The sequence below is a fragment of the Colletotrichum tamarilloi genome (genome assembly GCF_030869305.1).
Source record: "Colletotrichum tamarilloi strain Tom-12 chromosome Unknown Scaffold_10.1, whole genome shotgun sequence".
NCBI classification, from domain to species: domain Eukaryota; kingdom Fungi; phylum Ascomycota; class Sordariomycetes; order Glomerellales; family Glomerellaceae; genus Colletotrichum; species Colletotrichum tamarilloi.
Window position 1 is genome coordinate 83,177 of NW_026849393.1, and position 15,412 is coordinate 98,588.

The following is a 15,412-nucleotide window of genomic DNA, read 5'->3' on the forward strand; positions in this document are numbered from 1 at the left end:
ATTGACGCCCACTCTACCGGCAAGTTGAAGCAGGGGGTGGGTGAAAAGAGCGAAGATTCAGCTTAGGGAAGTTGGTGGTATTTCTGGATCTGATTGAAACTCTGATAATGCCATGTAGAGCTCAGGCTGGCAATTGGGGTTGACGCGGGTCGAAGATTGAGAGGGCTAACTGCAAAGAGGTAAAGGATGTAGGACCCTGCATTGTGACGTGGGTCGCAAAGTCAATGCCGCTACCGCTGCGGACTCGGGACTTAGCAATACCAGGCGATTCGGCGAAACGGTGCCTATATAGGTAGGTACTTAGGCGCGAATGTATGTAATTATCATACGGATAGAAGTAGCAGGAGGCTGAGTGGCTTAAGGTAGGTACCGGAGTAAAGAGGAAAGTGGGCGGTCGTGTTCCCCTGGCATGTGTCTTCCCTTTAAGCCAGTTATCTGAATAGGAGCATATTCTCCCCTGAACAGATGCATTTAGACCATCTCAGTTTGTGGGGGAAGGTGGTGGAGTGAACCTGGAGACAGATCTCTGTCGTCCCTTCTTTAGCTGGCCCTTTTTTACCCTTTTACCGGGCTAGCAGTGACACCAACTGGAATTCTAACCTTCCCGACCTGGCGACTCATTCTGTTGATGATTGCACGTCACGCACATCTCGTCCCATCTCTTCCTAGTGTGTCTTTTGCCTCGCCTACCCATTTCTGCGACCTTTAGCCCCCCGGAGCAACGCACAATGCATGCCGACGACTGTCGGACACCACTGCAATTGACCCTGTCGCTGTCGCTGTCGGTCCTTGTCCCTTCTTCTCGGCGAGGGACGTCGCTGGGAAGGAAATAGTTCCATGGCTTCCAGCCCTGCAGCAGGCCAATCCTCCGCCCTTCTGCGACCTGCCACCCCACCGATCCCCCAAAGCGGTAACGGCAGAAGTGATAACACCTCGTCAACCCATGTCGTCTATGGTCCTCCGCATCTCGCCTTTCCATCTATAAACATCAACGACGAAGCCTCCGAAGTAGACGAGGAAGTGGATGAGGACGGTCTTCACCCTAGCATCTCCTGCTCCCCCGGCGTAGCATCAACGCCCATAGGTAGCCCTGGACTTCTCGCGCCCGCCAACCTGAAACCTGGGTTGCTTCGTCCAGACTTCCCAACACCAACAGACATGGCCGAAGACGACCCTCCCTCTGCTGGGGGCTCGATCGTCCCGAGCCCCTTCAACTTCCAGACGCAGGTCATCTCGACCTCGCCTGTCAAGTCGGTATGTTCAGATACACATCATCGCAATCATGCTGCACGCCCCTTCCACCTCCTCAACCAGCCAATTGATCGCTAACATCGGCGCCTCGCAGAACATTGGCCAGCGTCGCGGCCATCGATACAAGCACAGTTCCATTTCTACCCAACATCAGATCTTTCAGGAGCCTCCCCAGCGACCGCCGCCTGTTCTACCAGCCTCCCTCCCTGTGCCCACCGTTCGAGAAGCATGGAAGAGTATGTCAAAGGACCAGCGCGTCCGGCTCTACTGGAGCTTGTGCCACTTGGCAGTCGCGACTTGGCTCTTTTTCATTTCCGAGGGCTCCGTTGCCATGATGGCACTCTCCCATCTAGTCTTCTTCGACGCCGGCAGCGCGGCAGTATGCGTAGCTGTCGATGTTCTAGGCAACTTCGAGGTTTGGCGTCGTAGCAGTATTCGTCACCCCTTCGGTCTCGAGAGAGCCGAGGTTCTCGCCGGCTTCGCCATGTCTATTTTCCTACTCTTTGGCGGCTTCGATCTTGTGTCGCACAACCTCAAGCACTGGCTAGAGACCAAAGGTGGACATGAGCCGCACCACGAACATGCTCACGAGCGTGTCTCGGCCGGAGAAGTGGACTGGGCTGCGTTCGCGGCCATCACAAGCACAGTTATTTCAGCGTACGGTCTGAAGAACCACGCACGTATTGCTAGAATCATGCGTGTGTCGTGGCTTGCCAAGCTACCTACCCACTTCTCTAACATCTTCCACTTCTTGACGGTCTTCTTCTCGAGTCTACTGCTCTTGTTGCCCCTTCTGTCCATCAAGAGCTATATTTGGGTCGACCGTACGCTCTGCGCCGCCATTGCCGCCTCTATGTTCCTGTTTGGCGCCAAGTTGGCCATGGCTCAGGCTATGATGTTGCTCATGTCGTATGGCGGCATGGGTGGCAACGAAGGTGTGTCTTCAGTGGTGCGGGAGATTGAGGCAGAACCAGGCGTGGCTCGGATCGAGGACGCGCAATTTTGGCAGGTGCACTACGGATTATGTATGGCCAATCTCAAGATCTGTGTCGCCAAAGGTTGTGACGAGGGTGCCATCAGCAAGCTGCGCAGCCGCATATCTACTTTGATCCAAAATCGGCTCGGGGAAGGATACGGACGCGGTACAAGCTTACGGTGGGAGGTGACTTTGCAGACTAGTGTTGAAGCGACCCTCTGATCAAGCGAGGATAGATTGCGATTTGTCCTGTCAGGCCGATGGGCAGACAAAGTTGATGTACGATTTAGATGAGCGAAACCAAAAGTCAAAGGATTGTCTTGTTTGCTTGACGTTAACACTAAAATGCTGATGATGAACACATGAAGAGCGAGAAAAGTCTATTCTTTCGGGAGACCGGAGTCGAGGAGGGTATCCTTCATGTTATATACCACTTTACACAAAATACCATAGAGAAGAAACTTGCAAGCAGACCAAGGCCTGCCCTACACCGCTGAGGCGACGAAGGAAGGCGAGGCCGACAGTACACCATTGATCTTTCAGACACCCAAACTCCTTTTGCACCCAGGTCATAATGCGTTACAAGTTCAAGATGAGAAGGCTCGGTTGGGAAAGTCGCCAGACGATAGCTTTATCCCAATCAAAACAGCCCCCAGCGTCCACGCTGCTTGTCGTCCTTGTTGGGCCTGTTGTTGCTCCCCTTCATCCGTTCTCTCTCGCGGCCCTCGAGCTGCCTCAGACTCTCCATCTTCTCAAGGACTAACTCGAGTAGATCCTTGCGGCGGATGACTTCAAGATGCCTCTTGATCTTGGGGTCTTCCTTGGCAAACCTCTCGATATCTTCTTCCGAGAGGTGCCTTCCGAGCCGGAGGTCTAGTTCTCTGGGAAAATTGTAGTAGAATTCCGATAGGAGCTCCACATTGAGAAACAGAACAGCTGTAGACGCGAGCTTGGTGGCTGCCGCATCAAGGAAAACCTCTGGGCAGTAGTACTTGTTCTTGAGGCTGGTGCATTGCTTCGACTTGACAGCCATCAGACGCATCTTGATGATATCGGCGCGATCCCTGAGGAAAACAGCCTCACGTCCTAGAATCCATTAGTGACCAGCAATACATGGGCAGCCAGACTAGACTTACCTCTTTTAAGCAGCGACGCGCTGAAGCCTCCGGCACCACTGCGGCTTTCCCCTTCGACGACAACATCCCCCTTTCGTGCTCGATCGACAAAGTTCATCACTTCTCTCAGCTTTCGTCGACCGCCCACAACATCTTCAATGCTCTTCAGCGCGCCCTCGCAGTCCTGAAGCTCCTTCTTCAGGACAACGGCCGAATGATCCCGGCCCTGGATCCATTCTCTCTCGTCAATATCAATCTCAAACTTGTAAGGCTTGATACAGTTCTCAACTTGATCGCTCGTGCTGTAAAACCGCTCATTCAGAATTGTGGACGCGGCTTCGTTAATGGCCTCTCGTGCAAAGGGATGGCTGCTGAAAGTGGAGTGTTTGATCAGACTGTCAATGTGAGCCTGAATAGCAGACGCAACTACGGTTGTGGCCAATCTTCCAACACCAAGTTTTGTCAATGAAGAAGTCGACGCGTCGAGCTGGCGATGCCAGTACAAAGAGTTGGGGTCAGCTTTGGGAAGATCAGCCAAGCTGTCCGGCTCTGGCATCGCAGGGGACAAGTCCTGGATGGGCTTGTTCCAGTACCGGGCGGCCAGAAGGTCAAGAACCTTCTGGTCCAGCTCCTGCTTCAGCAACTGGTGCATTTGCGGGCGTCCAAACTCCTCGGTAAATTGCTTAAAGGAGTGTTTGAAGCCATCAAGACTTTCTGCCAAGTATGATTCGGCAGATAGCGGGCGGTCATTGTATTGCACCTTGAACTCATAGGTCGCTTCCTCGAGCTCCTGTCTGATGGCGTCGCTAGTAGTGGCCAGGCTAGCAGACATCGTTTGTTCGAGGACGGTCATGAGCTTCTTACGTAGGTTAATCGTCCCAACGTTGACACCAGCACCCTCACCAAACTCCAGCGGGTGGGCGGAGAAGAAGGTGTTCTCGTTCTTTGCGATCGCCGACATTACGCTACCCGATCTCTTGAAGAGACCGGTCGTTTGAGGGACTTTGGAGACAACACCCACGTAGCCAAGTCTCAGGGGATACTGCTTGTCGCTCAGGATGGCAGCACCGCGAGGAGCGTCCACCAAGTCCATCTTGGTAACCACGCCGATAGTCCTCTCGCCTCTGGGATCCACACGGCGGCTTGCACGTAGTGCGGTCGAGTTTGCGAGATCTACATCTGCGGCGGAGATGGCCAGAATGACATTAGGAGACTGAATGTACTTGTCGCATAGCTCTGATATCTTCTGCTTTAATTCCAGAGGCTGGCCTTGGCCAACCACCTGGATATATCCGGGTAGATCGATCAGAGACAGATCCGGTACATTTGGCGAGTAAATGGTAAGATGAATGGGATCATCAGATACGCACTGAGTATCCGGCACGGCTAGGTTAAGCTCAGTCAAGGTCCTTTGGATCGAGGAAAAGTCGGTGATGCGTCGCAGACCCAGGTCGGGGAATTCGCCATATTCTGCGTCCGACTCAGGCGTATTGACGAGGGTCAGTTCTATGGGCCGGCGAGTAACCATGTTGCTTCCCTTGGGCAGGAACTCGTGGCCAACGAGGGCTTCTAAGACGGAGCTCTTTCCTGAGGACTGCGAACCGATGACAACAATTGAGGGGAGCGTCAGAGTGCTCGATTGTCCAACTTGCTGGAGCATGCTCCGAATCTCGATCATCTTTTTGGTGAGGATCATCATCTGGTCGTCATTGGCCACCTCATCGGGTTCTCGCGGGTCGTCTTCTGAAGATTGATCGTAGCCGTACGCAGCAGCCGAGCCTCCTGCAACAACAGCCGCCCCGGCTCTGCTCTGCTTGGGTTGCTCCCCTCCAGGTCCTCCTGAACCGCCGCCACCAGTGCCAATGTCTTCATGGATACGCAACACCTTTTGAAGCCATTCGGGGGTTTCGATTTGTTCTTTTGTGTTTTCCCAACCGCGCATCGTTTGATCCATAATTCCTTTGGCACCTCCAAAGAGACTAGACGTCGTTTCCGAAATACCATCTGCTGTTTTGCTGACCATATCCCAGGCGTTGGTGGTGAGCTCTGTGAGTGACTTGGTCAGCAGGGGCAACTTGTTTTGACGCGAAGAGAAACCCAGTACGTACGGTTGGCTTGATACTGAATCCAGGCGAGTGTTCCGACAGCTAGGCCACCGAACATTGCGGGGATTCTAGCAAACTTGATAACCAACTTCGGTAGGAAGCGGGCAAAAGACGCATTCCGCACGACGACGGCATTGTGGAAGGCGTTGCCAGGAAACCACATGCGCCGTTGCGTAGCACGCACAGCTGCATCTGCTCGCTGAAGCCCGCCTGCGGGAAACCGGTGAAAGTGTCGAACGGCCTGGACTGGAGCGCGTCGCGTCAATGGCGAAAGCCCTGCGGCCAGGAGACGTCCGCTCATGCTGCCGGCGAAGCACGGGACGCGTGTAGTTTGAGGCGGTAGTGTGTTCTTCGCATGCGAGACGGAAATTCGAGTGGGAAAGCCAGAGATTCGGGTGTCCGAGATGGAGAAGCGGTGTGGTTTTGGTGGTGATAGTTGGTGTGGGTTTCGCCAAAGGCTCCGGCCTGACAAGAGACTTGAATATCAGAAATCCGTTGACATGCCACGAATCGGGGACGAATGAGAAGCGGCGTGAATGGAAATCAAGCGGGTTCTCGCGGGTTGCATGAAGAGCCCATTTCACTAAGGCACCTACCTAGTGGGGACCGCCTGGCATTGACGTACCGTCCATCTTACCTACCTAGGCACCTCCCTGCTGGCTCCTAACCAGTAGTACTGTGTACCTAGGTATGCACCATCACAACTACACATTACCTTACTTCAAGTCGCAGCATGGCTTTCTCTTATCGCTCTTCGCATAAAGCCTTATCTTATCGCCTTCGTCATGCCCAAATGCCCTGGATAAGGCACATAGGTAGAAGACACAGCTCCAATGTCCCTCCGATGGCGCTGGATCTCCAGTTGCACCTGGGTGGGCAAGAAATTATTCGAAAATAGCCATCCATGTTCAAGCAGCTGACCAGCTTTGCGTATACCGCCCCTCATCAAATGACTCACTGTTCTCCGTGCATCTTGCCTTATTCATCCCCATCTGAACCCTGAGATTTCACCAAGGCGCTCGGAAAAGCAACCGGAGTCCCAAACGAAGGCGCAATCGCTGGGAGTCATTCATTTAGATTAACAGCAATACCCACCACTTTATACAGCGCCCAGTTCTTGCCTTGTGTGTTTTCAACCGGCACGGGCCTCAGCTCAACTTCCCCCACCCACCCACGTACCTGACTTGTTCGGTACTCCGTGCTCTAGCATTCAGCTGGTAGCTACCTCATCCCTATCAACTTGCGCCACCGCCCTGGGGTTTCTGATCGCGCCATAGCTCATCAAACGAATAAATCTGGCCAAACACTTCCTCCGACGTCTCCTATTCGTGAATTCGTATTTGACTTCTAGTCACATTCTCTGGGTTTCTGTTGCTGTTGTTTAAGAACAGTCAAGACCCCATCGAAGACAAAGTTGCATTGCTCACGCGACACCTACTACTATTCTTCCCCCGACGCCTTCCTCATCTTCTCGACTCCTTCTGAGTTGCCCGACACAACTCGCCCAACATGTGCCGCTTCCTGGTAAGTTCGGTGTCATTGAGCGCCGACAGGACACCCGCTGACTGATTCTAGGTGTATCGGGGAAGTGACGAGATTCTTCTCTCCAAACTCATTCTTGACCCTACGCATTCTATCCTGAAGCAATCATTTGACTCCAGGCTCAGACTGGTACGTCACTCTGGCGCATAGAGCTTAGGTACCGTACTAATATCTGGCGGTGGCCGAAAAGGATACACGAAGAGGCCAGAACAATGCAGATGGCTTCGGAATCGGTTTCTACACGGATCCCAAGCTCGGTCACGCACCTTGCCTCTTTACCTCGACAATCCCCGCCTGGAATTGTACCAATCTTCAACGCATCGCCTCCAAGACCGCTTCCCAACTCATCTTCGCTCATGTACGAGCAACGACCGAGGGATCCCTCAGTGAGGATAACTGCCACCCATTCTGCCACGGTAGCTTGATGTGGATGCACAACGGTGGTCTTGGGGGTTGGAAGTATATCAAGAGAAGGCTGGGTTCGAGATTGGCCGACAAGTGGTACCTTGGGGTCCAAGGCGGTACAGACAGTGAATGGGCGTTTGCGCTGTTCCTCGATACTCTCGAAAGGATGGGCATCGACCCGGATTCACAGCCCGCCCACGGTTTCGGGCCTACGATATTGAGGAAGGCTATGCTGAAGACCATCGCCACAATCAACGAATTGATCGATGAAATCCCGGAGAGCACGATCCAGTCGGAAAACATCGACACTCGAAGCTTGCTCAACTTTGCTGTCACAGACGGCAAAAGCGTTATTTGCACTCGATACATCAGCAGCGCGACAGACGAAGCCGCGAGTCTCTACTACTCTTCAGGCACTGAATGGGGCACGAGGACATCGGCAGCAACCGACCGCAACTACCAAATGGAACGCCAAGATAAAGGCGCAGATATTGTACTTGTCGCAAGTGAACCGCTGACGTTTGAGAGAGGTACGTGTTGAGAGTTTCGTAACGCGGTGTTTGGGCTATTGCTAATTGGAACAGAGAATTGGGTCAACGTTCCCACAAACTCGATCCTGACAATTCACAACCAAACTGTTATGGTTCATCCGATTATTGACAAGTACTACGATCGAAGCCCGTACCACGCCAGATCAAGCGCTTTCGTTCAGACGAAGGGACTCATGGCGAACGAGAAGATTTCGGCACTACTCAGCCCGGCAGCAACGTCGTTGCCAGCTCCTGATGCTGCAAAAAAGAGCCTTGGGCCGACTATTCCTTTCAACGTTTCTCGCGGCCACACCCCTGAGCCTACTAATGTTGGCAAATCCCGGCCACATAGCCAACTTCACGAGATATCAACACCGGCAGACTCCAGGTCTATCATGACCTTCTCAAGCGCGCAAACCAGCACATCAAAGCCTCCGGTTCAGGGAAACATCAAGGTGAAACGGGCGGCGCTAGAGCAGGCTGCTCCCAGTGCCGATAGCGATACAGACTCGCTGCTACCTGTGGAGGGCCAGGCGCAGAGCAGGACAGAATTTGGTCATCCTAATAAGTTGTCGAGATTCTTCCCCGAGTTGACCATGACCTAGCCAGAGAGAGTCATGTGTGCCCGGAGGAAAGGAGATCAATCAAACAATACAACCGAATACCCGCCTCGACACGGCCCAGCCACCGTGACATGTGAACGGATCCAGGAAGCCGGCAAAGCAACCACATGAACAAATCAATTCATCAACTAGAGACGAAGCGACGCAAAAGCTCAGCTCTCCTCACGGGGGACTTACGAAAATTCCTGGACACTCTTACCAGCCTCAGGTATTGCGATTCAAGGATATATCACGAGACTCGAACTCGTGCCTATGAGAGCTGTATGTGTTAGCTCACGACTCTCAGAAAGAGCTACAACGCGCGCCTTGTAACTGTGTTCACTGTATTATTACTGCTTATGATTGCAAGTTGGGTAGTGTGTATTGGAGTTTTTTCTGCATTTATCACCTGGGTCGCTATCTAGAAGGAAGAAATCTATTAAGCAACCAAAATATTTATAGCTCGACGTTGACAGGCCGTGAAATCATATCGCCTTACGTTGCTCGCTTTTCGACTGAACAGCTACAAAGCATTCAACCTTCCGGGGCTTGCAGCTCAGGGTGCCGAACATGAGGTCCGATTTAACGCATCATGCATGTCGCCTATCAATTTGCTAGGGATCGAACGGGGCACAAGTAGTTTCGCTCCACACTGGTTGGACTACCCCAGAGACTCGGACACTTGGACTAGTCCCTAAATCGGAGCCAAGCACGTAATCTCGTGGGTCATCAATGTTGGATGAATACTATGCCTACATGGCTCGAATAGCTACGCCAAGTGTCATTTGATAGTATAGATGGATACCCTATGTATAGATCTTGCTGCTCTCTGAATCCTGTGATAATGCTGATGCTCCAGTTTGGATATTCCATAGATGCAGGCAGAGCTTCATGCTCTGAATCCGAATGGCAGTGTCTATTGGCGGACGGATGTGCTGTCGGGCGACTTTGTGTCGAAGTTGACCCTATCTGCTGGGCCAGATCATTAAGACAGCAATCGAATGTCAAGTACCTACAAATGGAAGATCAGCACTTGGCGAAACGATCGTCTCTTATCTTCCCTGATGAAATCGCCAATAGAGATGTTACCTTAGGTAGCTTCCATGGCTGCGGGAATAAGCCGCTAGGGATCTTATCTTGAAACTGATAAAGCCACCGCCACTCTCCCTCCGCCCTGCACAAGTGACTTGAACTACATGTTCTGATGTGACCACCTCTTCTCTATTCGCTTGCATAGCTCAGAGGAGCATCTTCTAATCAACCCGTATTGAGACGCTCAAAAATGGCCTCGCCGAGATGCTTCTTCCTAGACCTACCTTGCGAAATTCGTCTCGACATCTACGCCCTTCTCCTTCTCATCCACCCTCCCCTAGATAGAGTCGGCCCGTCCTCGCCGCAAGCACGGCTCCATCCCGCAATCCTTTCCACAAACCGGCAAATCCATACAGAGGGGACGCCCATTCTCTACGGCAGCAATATATTCCTCGCGCACACCAAACTTCTGGCCTCCTTTCCGCGTCTACGGCCATGGTACTCGCCCGTCCGGGAGCGCTCCGTGCTCCCCCGCATCCGCCGCTTCCACATCCGGCTGCGGCTAGACTGCGACCTGGCGTTTGATGCCGCGGCCGCGACGGCAGCATTCAACGGCGTGGATGAGCTCGTCGTCGAGGTGTGGCAGGCCGCCTTCCAGAGTGCGGACCATGGTGCGCTGCGGGTGTTTGAGGAGGTCCGGGCAGTCAAGACTGTCAGGGTCTATGGCAGCATCACAGGGTTTGAGGACTATGTGGACTGGCTTGAGGGTGTGATGCGCCGCGGCGGTGAAATCGAGGGCAGCAAAGACATCAGTCTTGTCGGGACGATGCCATCTCAAAGTCGAATCCCGTGAGTTTCATTGCATACTTTTGGGGGGTTGTGATATCTCAGCTGCCAATGCTAGGAGTTCAGATTTCTCGTCACTCCTGTACAGTCCAAGGCATTGTGCAACCAGCAGACTCCCATGCATCCAGGAAGCTTCGGTCGCACGAGATTGAGTCTTTCTATACGATCTGGAGTTGCCAGCTCATACAGCATCTATACGATTCGAGCTTTCCTAGCTAGCACGCAGCAAACGTCCCCCGGACCTCATTACTGTGGTGGTCGCGCTCTCGTCAATGGCGACATCACACCCCGCGGTGACAACACTGGACTCCACTCCGCGCTCGCACCTGCTCCTCCACGGGTCCCCTGACGTCCAGCAGTAGTGGATCACAGGGACGATGATTAGAATGGATGAGGGCTCTTGGCTCCGCCTATCATAGCAACCTTGTTACCGGCGTCCTGGTCACTTGGGCCGCACCCCGCCGCTCAGAGTGATTTCCGCTGGGCCCTTTTTACGGTGCTGGTGGGGCCGCTGACCTCGGGACCGCTGGCCTGTCGGTACCTGCGCCGAAATAGCGCAGCAAAGACGCTAACCCCCATGCGGTCGGTCTCATGTCGCAATCCTGTGCACCAGGCGAACAGCTCATTTGCAACTTTCTTGCGACCTTCCCCTCCAGTCGCAGCACACAAAACTCCCTCCTACAGCATACGAACCCAACGACTGGAGGTTTGCTGACTGCATACCTCGACGAAAGGTGCCGGCGAGAAGGGAACGCAAGAAGGCTCAAAGAACAGTATTCGGGCATCTCACTGAGTTCAACAAACTCCGCTCAACCTCGCTTTCAGTAGCTATAGTCGACATGGCGTTCGAATTTCTCCCCTTCCTATCCGCCGTCTTTGGCTGGATTTACTTTCTCTGCTGGTCCGGCTCCTTCTACCCGCAGCCTCTCCTCAACTTCCACAGGAAAACTACGGCCGGTACAACGGTCGACTTTCCCTTGATCAACTGCCTAGGTAAGAACCCAGGACACCACGTAGAACATAAGAGAGACAATCTTCAAGTACAGCGCTGACACTCCGACTTTCGCAGGCTTCCTCGCCTACTTTGTCTCTAACGCCGCCTTCTACTACTCCCCCGTCGTCCGCGCCCAGTACGCCGCGCGCAACCACGGCCTCACCCCGACAGTCGCCTTCAACGACATCACCTTCGCCGCCCACGCCCTACTCCTCTCCTGCATAACCACCTCGCAGTACGTGCCCAAGCTCTGGGGCTTCACCCCCGCGCCGGGCACGAACCCTAGCCGCTTCATCTCGGGCATCGCCTCGGGCTGCATCGTGGGCGTCGCCGTTGTCGGCCTCATCGTCGCGTCCGCCCCGGGGGACGGCGACCCCGTCACGAGCTGGTGCGCCCTTGACGTCGTCTACGCCGTGTCCTACGTCAAGCTCGTCATCACCCTCATCAAGTACACCCCACAGGTCATTACAAACTACCGCAACAAGTCCACAAAGGGCTGGTCCATCTGGCAGATCCTGCTCGACTTCTCCGGCGGCCTCCTCTCTGTTGCGCAGCAGGCAATCGACTCCTACCTGCAGCGCGACTGGTCCGGCATCACCGGTAACCCTGTCAAGTTCGCGCTGGGCAATGTTTCCATGGTGTACGACTTGGTCTTCATGACCCAGCACTACATCCTCTACCGCGGCTCTGACGGCAAGGCTGACGAGAGAGATTCGCTTCTCCGTGCGGACGATGAGGAGCATCAAAGACTAGACTAGACTAGAGCAGACTCGTCATACATGTACACATATGGCTTGGAATATACTTGACATATTATCCAGTACACTAGTAGAAATTTGGAAGCCTTGAAGATCTTCTAGCTCAATGCTTTGTTAGCTTTGCTCAGACGCCCAAGCTTGGCAGGTTGTCAGGTTGGCATCCTGACCACTTCTCAAGACATCTCAGTGTGAACAAAAGCCGTCTGAAGACCTTCTAGATAGTCTAAGCTGGAACTCTAGAAATTCTAAGAATTCTACCACTACGGTCTGTACCTTACACATTGTATCCATGACATGTGACCCTCTCAAAGTCGAGACGCAACGATACCAATTCACGTTACAGCAACACCAAGGAGAAACTTCTTTCAGAGGAGAAGGAAAAAAAGGCTTCTACAAGACACAAAATGAACAAAACTGAAAAAAAAGTGTAAAATTGAGGAATTGCTACGAATCCCTTTGTATGCCTGCCCTTGAACGCCGTCGAGGGGATATGCAAATCTCTCAACCTCCATCTCTCTGCCGTAATCGAAGAGAAGCCTCCCTCTCACATAGCTTCTTCTTGAATGACTCGCTTTGAGAAATAGGGTGTCGTCATCGCTGTCTTTGACTCATTCTTCTAGAACTTTTGTATTCCCCAGCCGTATATGCGATTTCTTCCCATTTGTGACTCTGGGTTCTTTGTTTCTCATCCAGACAAGCATCGAGGCTCTCTCTGGCTATTCCAATCCGTTCCAAAGGCTTATGAAGAGGCGTTTTCGTTCGTCTGCATGAAGGCAGGAAGCTTCTTCCAACTCTCCTGGCTAGGGACCTTGACCTTTCCAAAGTCCTCATCAATGTCCAAGATGATCTTGAGGGCGTTGGGGCTGCGGGCAAAGGGGCTAGTGTCGAGCTTCTCCTTCAAGGTAGAGATGGCATCGCCAACACCGGTGTGGACCTTGGAGCTCTCAGGCTTGCCGGGATAGGGGATAACGTTCTGCAAAACCTCGTAGGCGGCGAGAGTGAAACCGAACTGCGGGGAAGAACGGAAGATTCTGGCAGGGCCGCCCTTGAAGAAGGCGCGGAAGCCCTCCTCCTTCCAGATAGTCTTGGCAGCATGACGGAGACCAGTGTAGGTGGCCTCGCCCTTGCGAGCCTCGACCTGAAGACGAGTCTTGATGACGTCGCAGGGGGTGGTGAGGTAGGCAGCGGGCATACCAGCAATGGCACCAGCGGTAAGCAGCTGGACAACTCCCAGCTTCTTAGTCGGAGACTCGCCAAAGAGATCCTTCTTCAAGTGGCTGTAAGTAGGGAAGTAGATGGCCGAGAAGGGAACATCACGCAACAAGCACGCGGAGGCACCCTTATAGAGACCAACGAGACCCAAGTTGCGCACAATCCACATAGCCGACCTCTTGGGCGCGCCCTCAACAGTCTTGGCGACCTCACCCTGGACCTGGAGACGAATCTTGACAATCTCGAGGGGGTTTGTGAAGACCTGTGAAAAACAATGTTAGCTTCTGCCACTTGCTTTCAGGTTACACCAGACTGTAGTAAAAAAGAGAGTGAACTTACAACTTGGCATGCACCAGCAGTACCACCAGCAAGAATTTCATGGCCAGTCCAGATCTTGCCCTCCTTGTTGGTGAAGTATGTACGCACAATGTCGTTCACCGTCAGCTTAATGGCCTTCTCTGGCGCAACACCAATGAGCTGGGGTACAACACCCGAGTAGAGGCCTCGGGGCCCCTCGTTCCTCCACACCTTCTGGAAGCAATCGATCGAGTTCTTATACAATCTTTCTCCCGGTCTGGCGCTTCTTTGGTTCTGGAGACGGGTCTTTACAAGGTCAATGGGGTAGACCATGAACGCTCCGAAGGCACCTGCCAAACTACCGAGACCAAAGTTGTATGCGGATTCGAGAATCGATGCGAGAACAGCCTTGGAAGCTCCGGCGCTCTTGGCAAGAACTTGCGAAGCAGCATCGTCGGCCTCGTAGGCAGCGTTTCTCCATGATGGGTCGAGGACCTTGGCAAAGTCGCCGAGGCCAAGGCGACCAGAGGGCTCGTCAAGGCTGGCGAAGTGGAAGAGAATGTCGGCTTCCATGGGGGTGAAGAGGGAGAAGCGAGTGATTTTGGCGGCCTGGTTGAGGAATTCCGTCCTTGTGATCTTGCCGTCGGAACTCTTGGCACAAGCACGGCGCACAATCAGTTCAACCAGATCAATCTCCTTAATCATGTTCTGGAAGGCGCGAACGTTGGCGTAGGAAACCTTGCTTCCAAGCGAGATGTTGCAAAGAGTCGACAGGTTCTCGAGAAGGTGGTCAGAGAGCTTGTGCTTGGAAGTCTCGCGAATAATGCGCTCAAAGTCCTCGGGGTCAATGAATCCATCGCCATCCTTGTCGAACAGCTGGAAAGCCTGGCGGATGCGCTCGCCCTGCAGACCACGCAGCATCTGGGAGAATTGGGGGTAGTCCATGTGATGGCGCTTCTTCTTGCTGCCAATGTACAACTTGGCCCATTCGCACTCCCAGTCAAAAGGAATGCTGTCGGGGCCCTTGTTTAGCTCGTAGAGCTTTCGGAAGTCCTCGTACTTGACATTGCCGGTTCTATCGACGTCGAAGAGGCGGAAGGCGATCTCGTACTCGGCGTCGGGCTTGATCAGGAGGTTCTCAAAGGCGGCCCACTCGGAGAGGGTAATCTTGCCGGAACCCTTACGGTCGGCGATGCCGAAGAGAATTCCGTACTGTTCGCGCTTGATTTTGTGCTGCGGTGTTAGGTTTAGAGTCAGTAAAATGGATCGAGTGGTCGGTTCATCGGAGGGATATCGGAGCTGGGTTGTGCTCCCGCAGCAGTGACAAATTGGAAGAGCAGAAGGTGAGGTTAGAGTGAAAACCCGAACTTACGAAATCTTCATCCTCGGGCGCAACAGCCTTGGTGAACTCGTCGGGGCCCATGTAGAGCTCTCCTGACACCTCATCCTTGACAGCATTGGCAACAAATCTCGCCTTTGTCTGCGCAGACAGCTGGACGGGCTCCTCGGCGCCAAGGAGGCTCTCCTTGACAGCCTCCTTAACGGCAGCTGCTTTGCTCATCTTGGGCGGCTTCTGCAATTGAGCTTATGTGGAGGGTGGAAGGTTTGTTGGAGTGCGAGCGCACAGGAGAAATGGTTCGAGAGCTGTCGCTTCCTGGGCCCTGTGTAGGAGAAGAGGAGAAGGTGCGCTCGGTGAGGTGAGGTGACTGTGGCCCTCGAGTGGGTTGTGGGTTGAGTGGACCTGGAT

At 53.5% G+C, this 15,412-nt stretch overlaps 7 protein-coding genes across 7 annotated transcripts; 5 read left to right on the top strand and 2 right to left on the bottom strand.

The window, feature by feature from the left end:
• Window positions 1-837: 837 nt before the first annotated feature.
• CTAM01_04169 (cation diffusion facilitator family transporter) lies at window positions 838-2,449 on the top strand (the record flags this gene model as incomplete). The annotated part of the gene is made up of 2 exons (XM_060520199.1): window positions 838-1,254; window positions 1,346-2,449. The coding sequence occupies 2 exons, from the start codon at window positions 838-840 to the stop codon at window positions 2,447-2,449; spliced, it is 1,521 nt and encodes a 506-aa protein (XP_060384844.1).
• Window positions 2,450-2,867: 418 nt separating this feature from the next.
• On the bottom strand, window positions 2,868-5,748 carry CTAM01_04170 (dynamin family protein; the record flags this gene model as incomplete). Its single annotated transcript, XM_060520200.1, has 3 exons — window positions 2,868-3,313; window positions 3,364-5,388; window positions 5,451-5,748. The coding sequence occupies 3 exons, from the start codon at window positions 5,746-5,748 to the stop codon at window positions 2,868-2,870; spliced, it is 2,769 nt and encodes a 922-aa protein (XP_060384845.1).
• Window positions 5,749-6,956: 1,208 nt separating this feature from the next.
• Window positions 6,957-8,529, top strand: CTAM01_04171 (uncharacterized protein; the record flags this gene model as incomplete). Its single annotated transcript, XM_060520201.1, has 4 exons — window positions 6,957-6,971; window positions 7,023-7,118; window positions 7,180-7,924; window positions 7,979-8,529. The coding sequence occupies 4 exons, from the start codon at window positions 6,957-6,959 to the stop codon at window positions 8,527-8,529; spliced, it is 1,407 nt and encodes a 468-aa protein (XP_060384846.1).
• An 841-nt stretch (window positions 8,530-9,370) lies between these two features.
• On the top strand, window positions 9,371-9,667 carry CTAM01_04172 (uncharacterized protein; the record flags this gene model as incomplete). Its single annotated transcript, XM_060520202.1, has 1 exon — window positions 9,371-9,667. The coding sequence occupies one exon, from the start codon at window positions 9,371-9,373 to the stop codon at window positions 9,665-9,667; it is 297 nt and encodes a 98-aa protein (XP_060384847.1).
• A 141-nt stretch (window positions 9,668-9,808) lies between these two features.
• On the top strand, window positions 9,809-10,411 carry CTAM01_04173 (uncharacterized protein; the record flags this gene model as incomplete). Its single annotated transcript, XM_060520203.1, has 1 exon — window positions 9,809-10,411. One exon carries the CDS (start codon window positions 9,809-9,811, stop codon window positions 10,409-10,411), a length of 603 nt encoding a protein of 200 aa, XP_060384848.1.
• Window positions 10,412-11,243: 832 nt separating this feature from the next.
• CTAM01_04174 (lysosomal cystine transporter) lies at window positions 11,244-12,156 on the top strand (the record flags this gene model as incomplete). The annotated part of the gene is made up of 2 exons (XM_060520204.1): window positions 11,244-11,397; window positions 11,474-12,156. The coding sequence occupies 2 exons, from the start codon at window positions 11,244-11,246 to the stop codon at window positions 12,154-12,156; spliced, it is 837 nt and encodes a 278-aa protein (XP_060384849.1).
• A 739-nt stretch (window positions 12,157-12,895) lies between these two features.
• CTAM01_04175 (uncharacterized protein) lies at window positions 12,896-15,226 on the bottom strand (the record flags this gene model as incomplete). Its single annotated transcript, XM_060520205.1, has 3 exons — window positions 12,896-13,630; window positions 13,708-14,898; window positions 15,038-15,226. The coding sequence occupies 3 exons, from the start codon at window positions 15,224-15,226 to the stop codon at window positions 12,896-12,898; spliced, it is 2,115 nt and encodes a 704-aa protein (XP_060384850.1).
• Window positions 15,227-15,412: the final 186 nt, after the last annotated feature.